At 44.3% G+C, this 14,596-nt stretch overlaps 1 protein-coding gene across 2 annotated transcripts in view; it reads left to right on the forward strand.

Moving 5' to 3' along the window:
- Positions 1-14,596, forward strand: part of ADAMTS18 (ADAM metallopeptidase with thrombospondin type 1 motif 18) — a 151,564-nt gene that overhangs the window by 41,694 nt on the left and 95,274 nt on the right. Inside the window, exon 4 of one of the 2 annotated variants that reach the window (XM_060254040.1) lies at positions 12,421-12,703. In XM_060254040.1, the coding sequence (XP_060110023.1) occupies positions 12,421-12,703 (283 nt within the window). Of the gene's footprint in view, positions 1-12,420; positions 12,708-14,596 lie in introns of those variants that run through there. The other variant, XM_060254041.1, reaches the window with a different exon arrangement.

Raw genomic sequence — 14,596 nt, forward strand, 5'->3', positions numbered from 1 at the left:
AAGTGAGGTCACATGAGTGGAGTCCACCAAATGCATCCTTCCCATGCCACCATTGCTTCTCCCCAGAATCAGGCAGCATTAGCATGAGGAGAAGAAACTGCAGATGATGCAAGACTTTGGCTGGGGAGAAGCCATAGCTCAGTAGCAGAGCATCTGCTTGGCATATAGAAGGTCCCAGGTTCAACCCCTGGCATCTCCAGTTAAAAGGATTGGGTGATGGGAAAGACCTCTGCCTAAAATCTTGGAGAGCTGCTACCAGTCTGAGTAGACAATACAGATAGTGAGGGACCAGTGGTCTGATACAGTACAAGGCAGTTTCGTGCTTACCTTCCTTTCCTCTTATTTCCTTCCTAGTAGCCTTACACTGGTAACAAAGGACCTTAGGAAAAGGAAGCAGTTGTGATTGCTGCAGTAGCTTCATTCAGAGGGCTTACAAAAGATGGAAGGAAGGGAATAAGAACGGCAGGCCTAGTGACAGACAAGCTGGCTTGCAGGGGGAGAGAAAATTGTAAAAGGATTTGGGGAACCCAAATATTCAAGGTGGCTAATCTTATGTTTTCCTTGCCATGAATTTCCCATTGCTCATCTTAGAATTGGGATCTTTGACCACGTCCTACTGGTCCATCCAAGTCTGCTTATGTCATCACACAAAAAGAAGATTTACTGTCTCAAACCTTGCACTAGTTAACTTGATTCATTTAACATGAAGCGTAGCTTGTTGGTCTGATTGCCCTCTTACGTCCTAAGGTTCGGATTTCATGTTGTCACAATTCATACCTCATTAAGTGTATCTGGATTCTGAATCTCTAGTACATTTCAAATGTATATTGATGAGCTGTTGCTTGTAATTTGATTAACACGTAATGAAAGTGGCTTTATGCAGCTGTGAAATGCGTTGCTGTCTAAGGTTTGCTGCATGAGGAGGGGGGAGCTTTCTGTCTTGATTCATGGCCCATTTTCATGCAACATGGACTAGATGGCAACTGTGTTGAAGAACTCTGGGGCGATCTGATACATCAGCTAATGCTAAAAGTGGTATTGCTGACACAAGGGGTCATTTTGAAGAAAAATAGGTGGTGGGGCTCATTAGCATAACTCATTAGCATATGCCACCTCCCCCAGCCAAAAGCAACCCAATGAAAGAAAGGAAAGCTCCAGATGAGTGAGCCTTGCTTGGGCTGGCTAGAGATCCAACCAGCCCAAGCAGGCCTCGCTCGCCTGGGCTGCGCTCCCCCAGTCAAAAGGCCAGCAAGCCACCGGACACCCAAAATCATATAAGAAGTGGAGAAAGTGTGGGGTGCAGGCTTCACCAGGGATTAATGAGGGCTGCTGGGGGTGTGGCAAAGCCCTGGTGGCTGGCTGGCTGCCCGCTCTCCTAATCCAGGGATTGTTATGCACCTACTATTCAATGAACAAGGTAAGTGGGGAGGAAGAGGGGGAACCCTCAGGGACTGTGCTCCTGTGAGCTCCTGCTGAATCTGAGGCCTGGCTGACACCCTGTTCATTGGGAGGGTCAGATTTTAGGAAGGGGAAGGAGCTCAGCAGAGATGTGATGTATTGAAGTCAGTCTGACTTCAATACCGGGAAAGTTGGTAAAAAGCATTATCAAGGACAGAATGAGTAGGCACATTGATGAACACGGGTTATTGAGGAAGACTCAGCATGGGTTCTGTAAGGGAAGATCTTGCCTCACTAACCTGTTACATTTCTTTGAGGGGGTTAACAAACATGTGGACAAAGGAGACCCGATAGATGTTGTTTACCTTGGCTTCCAGAAAGCTTTTGATAAAGTTCCTCATCAAAGGCTCCTTAGAAAGCTTGAGAATCATGGAGTAAAAGGACAGGTCCTCTTGTGGATCAAAAACTGGCTGAGTAATAGGAAGCAGAGAGTGAGTATAAATGGGCAGTCTTCACAGTGGAGGACGGTAAGCAGTGGGGTGCCGCAGGGTTCGGTACTGGGTCCCATGCTCTTTAACTTGTTCATAAATGATTTAGAGTTGGGAGTGAGCAGTGAAGTGGCCAAGTTTTCAGATGACACTAAATTGTTCAGGGTGGTGAGAACCAGAGAGGATTGTGAGGAACTCCAAAGGGAGCCGTTGAGGCTGGGTGAGTGGGCGTCTACGTGGCAGATGCGTGGCAGATGCAGAGATCTTGGGGTCGTGGTAGATAACTCACTGAAAATGTCAAGACAGTGTGCAATAAAAAAGTGCGTTTGCAATAAAAAAGGCCAACGCCATGCTGGGAATTATTAGGAAGGGAATTGAAAACAAATCAGCCAGTATCATAATGCCCCTGTATAAATCGATGGTGCAGTCTCATTTGGAGTACTGTGTGCAGTTCTGGTCGCCGCACCTCAAAAATGATATTATAGCATTGGAGAAAGTCCAGAAAAGGGCAACTAGAATGATTAAAGGGCTGGAACACTTTCCCTATGAAGAAAAGTTGAAACACTTGGGGCTCTTTAGCTTGGAGAAACGTCGCCTGCGGGGTGACATGATAGAGGTTTACAAGATAATGCATGGGATGGAGAAAGTAGAGAAAGAAGTACTTTTCTCCCTTTCTCACAATACAAGAACTCGTGGGCATTTGATGAAATTGCTGAGCAGACAGGTTAAAATGGATAAAAGGAAGTATTTCTTCACCCAAAGGGTGATTAACATGTGGAATTCACTGCCACAGGAGGTGGTGGCGGCCACAAGCATAGCCACCTTCAAGAGGGGTTTAGATAAAAATATGGAGCAGAGGTCCATCAGTGGCTATTAGCCACAGTGTGTGTGTGTGTGTGTGTGTATATATATATATTTAATTTTTTTTGGCCACTGTGTGACACAGAGTGATGGACTGGATGGGCCATTGGCCTGATCTAACATGGCTTCTCTTATGTTCTTATGCCATAGACCAGGGGTGGCCAACGGTAGCTCTCTAGATGTTTTTTGCCTACAACTCCCATCAGCCGCAGCCAGCATGGCCAATGGCTGGGGCTGATGGGAGTTGTAGGCAAAAACATCTGGAAAGCTACCGTTGTCCATCCCTGCCATAGACTCCTTCTTCCAAAGTTGCAATTTTTTCCAGGGGGAATTATCTCTGGAATCTCTAGGAAGATTCCAGGCTCCACCTGGAGAAGATGGGAAAATGGCACAGTGGTGTGGATAAAAATGGCACAAGAATGGGTGGCATGCTTGTTTATTCTGCCACTTAGACCCCATGGCAAAGTAAGTATTCGTGGGCATTCGATGAAATTGCTGAGCAGACAGGTTAAAACGGATAAAAGGAAGTACTTCCTCACCCAAAGGGTGAGTAACATGTGGAATTCACTGCCACAGGAGGTGATGGCAGCCACAAGCATAGCCACCTTCAAGAGGGGTTTAGATAAAAATATGGAGCAGAGGTCCATCAGTGGCTATTAGCCACAGTGTGTGTGTGTGTGTGTGTGTGTGTATAAATTTTTTTGCCATTGTGTGACACAGAGTGTTGGACTGGATGGGCCATTGGCCTGATCTAACATGGCTTCTCTTATGTTCTTATAAGTAGAAGTTAAGTTTTCTGGCATCTATGTAAATCAATGCAAAGTGTGCTTTTAGGATTGTTATCAAGGAAGTTCAGTTGCAGAGTTCTCATTGCTGTGATCCTTTCATAAGCACAAGTCAGTGCTTTTCTTTACTATTCTAAAGTATACTTTAAAACGAGCATCAAACATGTGGCCCAGAGACCGAATCAGGCCCCCGGAGGGCTCCTTTCAGGCTGGCTGTCATCTGTTTCCTTCTCCCTCTCTCTTGCTTCCTTCTGCAGGACAGATTGCTTTGCAAGGTTTGCTCAGTTACACAAGAACTACAGAACAAAGCCTCTGTTTTCTCCAATGGCTGAGGATCCTCCCTTGGGGAGGAAGAGGGGGAGGGAGAACTTGCTTTGCTAGCCTCTCTCAATTGCATGACAGAGCTACTGATCCAAGCTTCTCTTCCTCCTACTGGCTGAGGCTCCTCCCCCTCCTGGCCCCCCCGGGGAAGGAAGGAAAGAGCAAGAGCTTCCTTTGCCGAGTTCCCATGGGAGTAATACAAAGAAAGCATCTTTAAGACCAATGAGTGCTAATGTTTTAAGCATGTTTTATTTTAAGGTTTTTAAAAAATCTTTTAATTGTGTTTGTCTTTGTCCTTTATAAAGTTTATATCTCTACTACCTAATCTTAAATAGGTACACACATGGCCTGGCCTGATCTGGCCCAGCCCGACAAGATCTCATTTATGTCAGATCCAGCCCTCAAATGAGTACAACACCCCTGCTTTAAAGTATACAGTCATGTGCTCCATTTTTCATGTCTTTGAATAATTAACTCCAGAACTGAAGCATGCACAGTTTGCCACATTTTTTTTTCAGTACTTTCAGTACATTTGTATCTTTTTAAAGTATCATCAGTGCACATGTGCACATTAAGAAAACATTCCCCGAGTGCTGTAGTTGGAGATTGGTTGATAAAAGTAAAAGGGTTGTATGAATTGTTACAATTAGCTTAATTGTTACAATTGGGGTGGAATTCTAGCAGGAACTCCTTTACATATAAAGCCACACTCCCCTGATGTAGCCAATCCTTCAAGAGCTTACAAGGTTTTTTTTTGTAAGCTCTTGGAGCATTGGCTACATCAGGGGTGTGTGGCCTAATATGCAAAAGAGCTCCTGCTAGAATTCCACCTCTGGTTACAATTAACTGAAGGCCTGGGGGCACCTTGTTCAGAGTCCTGTAATATTGGACTCCATGATCTATCTAAAAACATGGTGGGCCTTTAGTTGACAGACAGGATGAGGTTCCCTGCAATTTTGGCATGATATGCTTGAAAAACAGCTAGTTTACCTCCCCAAAAGGATTCCCCCTTAGGGAATAATGGGCCCGCCCTGATTTTTCGAATTCTGAAAAATGAATCTAAAACCCAAAATAGTATAAGGGAACTCAACTTAGAATACTGCTACTTATATCCTCCTAAAAGTTTGAATGTGAAAAATACAACTTTTTAAAGGTGCACATTCCTAATTCTCATTCCAGAATGTCTAGAAGAGAGGTGTTGAACTCATTTGTTATGAGGGCCAGATCAGACATAAATGAGACCTTGTCAGGCCATGTTGGGATCCAGGGCATTAGGAAGCTCTGGCTCTTTCCCTCCCTCTGTCAGACCCAGAGTCAAGGAAAAGACAATTGAAGTTCAAGATCCTTATTCCAGCTTCATGGGCATTCACACGCGTTGTCGGAACTGACCTCTCTGTCAGTTTCCCCAATTTATAAACCTTTGCCCTGACTGTTATAATTCAAGCCAAGCAAAAAGCGCCAAGCAAAAGCGGGGGTTTTGCACGGGATTTGTGCTAAGCTCTCATCACCGCAGGTGCTCACTATCAGTTCATGGTTCGCATCTCCTCCAGCTCTTTGACCTTGGTTACCTAGCAACTTGTCCATTCCCAGACATGCCATCCTCCCTCCAGATAAGCAACAAGTTACAGTTATATCAAAGGCATAGCAAGTGCAGCATATCATTGAAGCACAGCCTAGCATTGTACAATTGAATACATATGACAAGAGGAACAAGATGACATTCTTGACATTCTGCCACCCCTAAGACCTCCTTCCCCCGGGCTTATTAGGATGTTTGTTGTAAAAGTCTTTGATTAAAGCTTTACAGTTGATATCTTTGGAACTGACCCATTCGGATTGACTTAATGGAAAGTGATGAGATAAAACAGTTCACCACGTTTGATCTTGGCATCAAGGATTTCCTGCACTTCATGATTAATCTGACCATGAACCAGAGTCAGGTGTGGTAGTTTTGTCTGGGGGTGCCAAAGCGAGGATCCAGGGTCCTTCTTCAAGTAGCTAGTGTGGAAACAAGGGTGGACATGTTTAAGATTTTTTGGCAGTTCCAGTTCAACAGTTACTTTATTTATAATCCTTTGGATTGGGAAAGGCACCAAATATTTCATTAGGCCAAACAGTACCCCCCCCCCAAGAACCAGAATCAGAAGAGAAAAGGAACAACAGCAGTACAACACAGCAGCAACAAATCAAACACAGAATCCTTTTAAAACAGTAAAAAATTGACTTTTAACAGTATAGGAACTTCACCAACCCCTTCGCCCCAAAAAACCTTCACCCTAACCCCAAGAAATCCAAGCCACCCAAATCAGGAAAAGTAAAAGGACACTGCACGTTTAAAAGTACTCTCACTAAAGTAAGATATGGGCAAATTAGCAAACTCCCCCACCCCAGGCCCCCACCCCCAGCAGAACCCCCTAACCCCAAATAAGCTACCCAGTACTCACCTACCCAAATCTGGATAAGTAAAGGGACTCTGAGTCTTAAAAAGTCCTTTTACTAACTAAAATAAAAACAAGAACCCCAAGACTGTCTTACCTTAGACGTCTTCTCTTCTCCAGGTCAGGCAAGGCTGAGAGAGAGCAGCAGCAGCTGAGGCCAAGGTTCTGCACAATCGCACTCGCACACCAACACAGCAGCAATGGAATGGAGTCAAGCCAGGCAGACTCCTTAAAATGGTTTTCTGGTCCTACACAGAGCAGTTTCAAAAAATACCACTGCTCTGTGATTGGCCAGAGAACACTGTCTTCTTGGATACCCAAGTAAACAAAAGAACAACAATGTTGCTGATGTATGGGGGATTAGCCCAGCCATCAGCTACACAACAGCCCTACAAAGCATGCATTTGCAATGCATTTTGCAAATGCATGCTTTGGATTGGCTGCTGGGGCTCCTCTCCCCCTCCCCCACCCTCCCTGATCCCAGGGAGGCTATGGGAGAGGCGGGAAAAGGCTTCCAAAGGCAGGAAAGGAGGCAAGCAGCTCCCCTGAGGCTGCAGAAGCTCCTTTCCCACCTTTTCCATGGACTTCCGTATACTTCCGAATATCTATATATTTGTATATGGCTCCCGGATAATGACTTCAAAATGGATTCGGAAGTATACGGCGCCGTATACTTCTGAATCAGGGGTGATTCGGGGGTTTCTTTGATTCGGCTAAACCGAATGCACACCCAGATGTTGAGGTGCCCTCATAGTCACAATGAAGTAGGCTAGTTCCAATGGATCCCTATCAAATCTCGCTTCACTTACTCGGGGGCCCCCTGGTACTGCCACCAGCTACTCCGGCTCAGGCCACATGTGAGGATCTTTAAACAGCATTCAAGGGCCAGAGCTGACCAGCTGGCAAAGGCAGAAATCCTAAGGACTTTTCCTGGAAGTAAGCCCCACTGAGTAAAAAGGGGCTTACTTCAGAGAAGGCCTCCACAGGCTTGCTTCCGATGATGTGATCACATGTAGTGTTCTCCATGGAGAAGACATACAGCTCTGTTTCCATGGAGAAGACATACAGCTCTGCCTAATGACCTGAAACTTGTAGTATTCCCAGCCTGCAAATCTAAAGGAAAAATACAGGTTGACTTGCAAGGTGCTGATTAGTTATCTTATCAACCAACGGAATTATACTTTTATCTGGAGTGAGTTTCAGTTTGTTGGCCTGCATTCATTATTGCCTTCAAACATTAACTCAGAACATCTAGAGAGGAAGACTCCTCTTCAGTGGAAGGAATCCCTGCTAGGGGCATTACTTGTAAATTTTCAAAAGGACACCTCTGCTGAGCTTTTGATGATATTTATGTTTATAATTAACTAAAAGAAATGGCAATTGATCTGTTAAGAATTCTTTAATCAGTTCACAGCCCTCATCAGTAGGAAGCTCCTCATATATTTCTGAAATTCTTCAGCTCACCATGTAGTGGGGCATCATGAACATGTTTGGGACTACAGTGTGTCAGGTTCTGCATCACATGCAGGTTCTCAATAGGAAAATACAGACGATTCTGTTCCATCTGGTTCAAATCACTTATGTAATGAATCCTGTAGGAATAATTTCAGATGCTGGAAACCTTCAAAATGGCAAAATAAAAACCAGATTGACTGTGTTTCGTTTTCTTTCTCTATTTTCCCCCCAATAGAAGTAAAATCAGTTTGCAGATGCCCAGTTAGTGGTACAGAATAACAGATGATTGTCGGGTTTTCTCCCCCCCTTCTCCCTTTTTTAACCTCCTAACTGCACATGAATTGTGTCATTTCTAAATATCTGCTGACATAAATCATAAGGATTAAAATATCACTTTGTCTCCATTGGGGAGATTCTTTTTGCTTGTGTTCCTATGTGATTGGCCAGTTTGAAGTTGAGCTGTTCACTGAACAAGGGCAAGCAAGTGAATGAAGTTATTTCCAAAGATCAGCAGTTTTCAAATCCTTGTTTGTTCACTGACAGCAAGAATTTGGACTGATGGTACAGGGCTGGACTTTGTTAATTCCTTTGAAAAGAGAAGGAACTTATGTTCTTAGCTCATATGAAGGGGAAATAGATTGTTTCAGGTCCACCTTGTGCAGCTGGGCTACACAATATGATTTGTGGCAAGCTAAATTGATGTGATCTCATCTTGCTAGGAGTCTCACAAGGCTTCTCACATGAGGCGGCTGGGCCTCCCACCCCAGACATTCAGGTTGCAGCTGTTGCTATGGTGACCACAATGCCTCAGTTCAGCTGGGAAACTGGAAGGACAAGCCTGCTGTATGTCTTATTAATTGATAGGTACTTTCAAACGTGTCAGCCCGGATCCTCTGCTTCAAAGAGCTGTTGTGCATAATTAGTCAATTCTGCAATCATGGTTCATTTGGAAAGGACTACTAAATGATGGGACTGAGGACAATGTGGTGTGTCGTATGCAAGTCATTCTAGACCACCACCTGTGGTGTTTCTGGTATTCTTGGTTACATCATTTCATAAGGATATAAGTAGAGCCCATCTGGTCCAACATTCTGCTCCCACAGTTGGCTGACCAGCTACCTCTAGGAAACAGGAAGATTGCAACAGCACTATCTCAACCGTGTTCCCCAGCAGCTGCTTGAAAGAGGCATACTGTCTTGAAATGTTCCATCTAAACTGTGGAGTCTTGTAAGGAAAAATTCTACTTCGTGAGCTACTGGCATTAAAGTTGTGAGTGAGCAGTTTGGCTACTGCATAAAGTAGTTTGCTCTGGGGCCATCCTTTCTGAGCTAAGACAAAAATGTGTGAGCCAGAGGCTAAAAGGAATGTGACTGAGGGGAACCTCCACATTCAGAGGTACTAAATCTCTGAATCCCAGAACTAGGAAGCAACATCAGGGGAAGGCTTCAGCCCTGTTGTTGGTCCTCCAGAGGAACTGGCTGGCCACTGCATGAGACAGGAGGCTGGACTAGATGGACCATTGGTCTGATCCAGCAGGGGCAGGGCTCTTCTTATGTTAATGTAATTTGTCGTCTGGTGTATACAGGCTCAATTGTTCCCAAAATTTTGAAGCAAACATTTCACTGCTAACTACTTCAGGTCTGTGACACATTGTTATCCTGCATCTGTGAAATGTTTTTGTGCTGTGTCAGTGTTTAGCAGAAGAAAGGTTTCTCCTGTATTCTTAAATTAAGCAGTCAAGTCAGGCCTTTGATCCATCTAAGTCAATATGGTCTGTTTTGACTGACAGCACCTCTCCAGAGTCTCCAATAGAGAAAAGTCATTCCATATACTTGCTTCCTCAGTTAACTTGAGATGCTGGGGATTTGAACAGGGGACCTTTTTACATGCGAGGCATGTGCTCTGCCATTAAGTCAAGGCTGTGCCACACACAGAGAGCAAAAGGTGCTAGGAAAGTGCTACTTACTTATCATTTTAAACTGTCTTTAACCTTCAAGGCTGACCCTTAGGATTATCCATTCTCTTTCAAAGCTGTTACTTTGAACAACAGGAGAATATTGTTAACCCAGTTTCGTCAGAAGTTCTTTCTGTGGAATGCAGCTGCTGTGATACAACAGGGTTCCCTTCATTGCCTCAGGAAGGCATCTTTGCTTGGGAATGAAGTTCTTTCTATAAAGCCATTGATTGGAATGGCTTTATGGGTTGGAGGGAATCATGCAACTGAGCAATTTTTGTTGGGGCATCCAAACCTATTAGGTCCATCTGCTTCTTATGATTCAGCTGAACATAAGCCACAGAGGCTGACATATGGTTAATAATGATTTGGAATAGTGCTCACTCCAGCCAGGATCACGTCAGCCCTTGTAACTAAAATTGTTTGAAAACATGATAGATATTAAGCATAAGAAGAAGAAAAAATCTGGGGGGGGGGGGGAGGTTTGCTGCCGTTTTCATTTTCTTATTCTGATGTGAGCTTGTATGAGAAAGGGAGAGAATTTTCTAAAAAAAAAACACCCCCAAACACATGCACCTTTAAAACATTAAATGTTTTAATGAGGGCTACCATAACATAGAGATAAAGGTGTTGGACTAGGGTTTGGTAGACCCCAGTCTGAATCCACACTTTGCCATGAAAGTTTACAGGGTGATCTTGGGCCAATGTCACTCTCAGTTTAACCTACTTCATGGGGTTGTTGTGAGTATAAAATGGAGGAGATGTGAAAGATGTAAGGCATTTTGAGTCCCATTTGGGGAGGGTAAATGAAGTAAAGAAATAATGTTAATATCTAAAAAGGTGAAGGTAGTCAGTCCCCTGTGCAAGCACCAAGTCGTTACTGACCCATGGGGTGATGTCACATCATGGCATTTTCTTGGCAGACTTTTTACGGGGTGGTTTGTCATTGCCTTCCCCAGTCATCTACACTTTACCTCCAGCAAGCTGGGTACTCATTTTACTGACCTCGGAAGGATGGAAGGCTGAGTCAACCTTGAGCCAGCTGCCTGAACCCAGCTTCTGCCAGGATCAAACTTAGATTGTGAGCAGAGCTTAGACTGCAGTACTGCAGTTTACCACTCTGCACCATAGCTAAGGAAGTTTAATTCCCAAGAGGAATTCTGTTCCAATGACATATCTGTGTTCACTGAATGCAGGGAAGGGAGGTGGGGTGGTTCAGGATCAGGCCAATAGGCCTGCTTTAACTTCTGCACATCCAGCAGAAGGCCTGAACCAAATCAATATGCACTCAAGTTGCACGTGTGTATGCCCTGTGTACAGGGATCGTTTTGTAGAAAAATAGGTGGTGGAGCTCATTAGCATAACTCATTAGCATATGTTACCCTCCCACCAGCCAACAGCAACCCAACACAAGAAAGGAGACCCCCCAGACGAGTGAGGCCTGCTTGGGCTGGCTAGAAATCCAGCCAGCCTAAGTCAGCCTTTCTCACCTGGGGCTCTCCTTGGCCACCCCCCTCCCACAGTCAAAAGGGTGGTGTGGGCTTCTCCAGGGGTTAATGAGGACTGTTGAAGGTGTGGCAAAGCTCCTGGTGGCTGGCTGGCTGCTTGCTCTCCTAATCCAGGGATTGTTACGCAGCTGCACCTACTGTTCAATGGACAAGGTAGGTGGGGAGGAAGAGGGGAAACCCTCAGAAAGGTTCAGGAGCTGCACTCCTGTGGACTCCTGCTGAATTCAAGGCTTGCCTGTGTATATTTTCCAGCCTTTTGCTGGTTTTGAGGGCCATGAATGTGACAGAAATAACTAGACGTGTGTATTTGCAAGCAGATGAGCTTGAAATAGTTCTTGGGAGCAAGTACATTTTGTGAATTTTACTGTCTGTTGAGCTGATCAGGAAAGAGAAGGTGGCATGTTATAGCCTGATCTCATCAGATCACAAAAGCTAAGCAGGGTCTGTACTTGGATGGGGGACCACCAAGAAAGACTTTACAGAGGAAGGCAATGGCCAGCCACCTCTGCTTCTCACTTGCCTGGAAAGCTCCTTGCTGGGGTTCGCATAACTCTATTGTGACTTGATGGCGCATACGTACATATATAAACTGATCAGCTTTGAAAGCAGCATGTGTGTGGACCTGCTGGTGGATGTCCTGTTTGCCCCCGGGTTTTGGTCACTGTGTGACACAGAATGTTGGACTGGAGGGGCCACTGGCCTGATCCAACATGGCTTCTCTTATGTTCTTATGTCTGGGGCAGTGTCTTCTTGGTGCTTGGGGGGGGGGGCAGTGTGAGGGCTTCTGGAGTTCTGGCCCTGCTGATAGAGCTCCTGATGGCACCTGCAGACTTTCCTTTGGTTATTAATGATTGGTCATTAGGGTGGTAGAAGCAGATGCAACTGACCTCTACAGAGGCCAGCTTTTGAGAGATATGGAAATCCATTGTGAGAGTTATGATAAGTTTTAAAGGCAAAAGCACTTGCAGTGGGGGACCCAGGTCAGATCAGGGCGTGCTGTTCTCACAATTTAAATCCCTTCACACCCCTAATCCTGATGTTTCTCTTTGTCCCACAAGCTTAAAAAGTACTTAAAAAGTTTGCATTAGGAAAGTGGTACAGGGGAAAGGGTTTAATTGTCCTCCTTTAACACTTTGGCCCTAGTCTTACCTCCAGTCTAGCAAACATATTATAACTTTCTCTCTTTCTTTTTTATATTTTTTATTTCTTTAGTCAGGTTTGATAAGGACACAGGAGAATGACTTCCTTATATCTCCATTACCTCAACACCTAGCACAGGAACACAACTACACGGCACCCGCTGGACACCACCCTCATGTATTGTATAAACGGACAGCCGAGGAGAAGGTTCACCGGTACAAAGTAGATTCAAACCCCCATCACTTTCCCCTTGGCCATGGCAGAAATCACCCTGCCCACAAGTATCACATTCAAGCGAACGATTACCACCACGGAAGGTTTCAAAAGCAGCATTTTTGTGGACGTCGCAAGAAATGTATGTAAGGAAACTTTCTCTCTCTCTCTTTTTTATTTTGACATAGCAGCTCTTAATTTATTAGATGCTTGCTGTTGCCCTGGGTGGCAGTCACTGCTTCAGTGATGACTGTCTGTTGTGGAATTGCCTGGCTGCAAAGGACAATTTTAAGTTCATCTCTCTCAGGCCTAGTACCATGAGTTTACCTCTGGTGAGCTCACAGGGGATATGATGGGCACATGAACATTAGTGATAAACAAATTCCCTCTTGGGATATGTTTTATGTAACCTCCCATTTATGTAAGCTCAGTTTCAGATCTGAGCTTTTTGCTATAGATTAGGTTGCATCTGTGTACTCAAATATTTTTGTTATGCAAACAGTGTATGTCATTTATATGTATAATGTACATATAATGTATAATGCTGTTTTGTCGTTGCACAGATAACATTGGATAAGGCATATGTTGTATAGGGAGAAAATAAGGCATAGGAATAGAAAAATCATGCAACAATGAATAAAATGACTGCAACAGTAGGTGGAGCCAATCCCAAAATGGCTGCTACAGGAAGTGGAATGGACCACCAAAAGTCAGGTTATATATAACCCTAATAGGAACTCTTCAGCATTTCAGGCAGAAGCTCTGTCTAACAGGATGCATTTTAACTGACACAGCCAATCAGACTCCTTGATGGGAAAACCCACCTGGCCCCACTCACTTTCTAAAAGCACTTGGTGGGCAGCAGAAAAGGTGTCAGTAGGCATCATGGTTCCCACAGGCACCACATTGTGGGCTAAGGTTGCCAAGTTCCTCCACCACTGCAGTGGGGGGCTCTTCTCACACATGCAAAGCATGCATGGTGCAATGATGTCACCCGGAAGTGATGCCATCACACCAGAGATGCTCTAGGATTTGTGGTAAAAACTCTATGGTACAATAGAACAGGCATGTTCAACTTAGAACAGGCCATGATCTATTTTTTCCAGACAAAAGTGCTGGTTATCTACCATCATGAAAATTAAGTTTCAAATTAGGTTTTAACCCACCAAAGTTGGGTTCCGCCGCTCCCCCCCTCCCATTTACAATGCACCTTCTGTCATTTACTGGTAAGCAAAATAAGCAAAAACAAAACAGAGAGACGAAGATCCATAAAGAACTGCGAACAATTTTTCTTAAATTTTTATTGTTATAACTTTCTTTAACTGTCTTAATAACTTTCTTTAACTTTTATTGAGTAATTTGTGTTAAATGTAGGTCAAGTATTGATCCAGGCTGATCTTGCGCAATCTTTAAATCTTTGGTCTTGCTAATTAGTGAGATGTCTGAACCTGCATTTCATCCACCAGCCTTTTTGAAGGTGGGTGAATATTGCGTGAGGGCCAGTCTCAGGGAATCCTGGAGATGTTCATCTGTCATGTTGGAATGCTGTGTACTCTTTGTCATTGTCATGCTGTCTACAGAGGCCTATGAAACCGTTAACCTCACCTGTCATTGCTCTTGCTCCATTATTTGGGGAGGGACAGTGGCTCAGTGGTAGAGCATCTGCTTGGGAAGCAGAAGGTCCCAGGTTCAATCCCTGGCATCTCCAAAAAGGGGTCCAGGCAAATAGGTGTGAAAAACCTCAGCTTGAGACCCTGGAGAGCCGCTGCCAGTCTGAGAAGACAATACTGACTTTGATGGACCAAGTGTCTGATTCAGTATAAGGCAGCTTCATATGTTCATATGTTCATCAGTAGTGATGGAAACAAGTTTATGCAATGGAAGATTACACTTTGTCACAAAAGAATAGAAAAAGCTGAATATTTCCTGACCGGTAGTTCTCCCTTTTAAAGAAATCATTCCAAGTAGTTCTTCTTTGACACTGAAGTCTTCAAAAACCATCCAGATAAAGACTAGTAACTGGGCTATGACTCTT

This window comes from Heteronotia binoei, chromosome 14 (genome assembly GCF_032191835.1).
Source record: "Heteronotia binoei isolate CCM8104 ecotype False Entrance Well chromosome 14, APGP_CSIRO_Hbin_v1, whole genome shotgun sequence".
NCBI classification, from domain to species: Eukaryota; Metazoa; Chordata; class Lepidosauria; order Squamata; family Gekkonidae; genus Heteronotia; species Heteronotia binoei.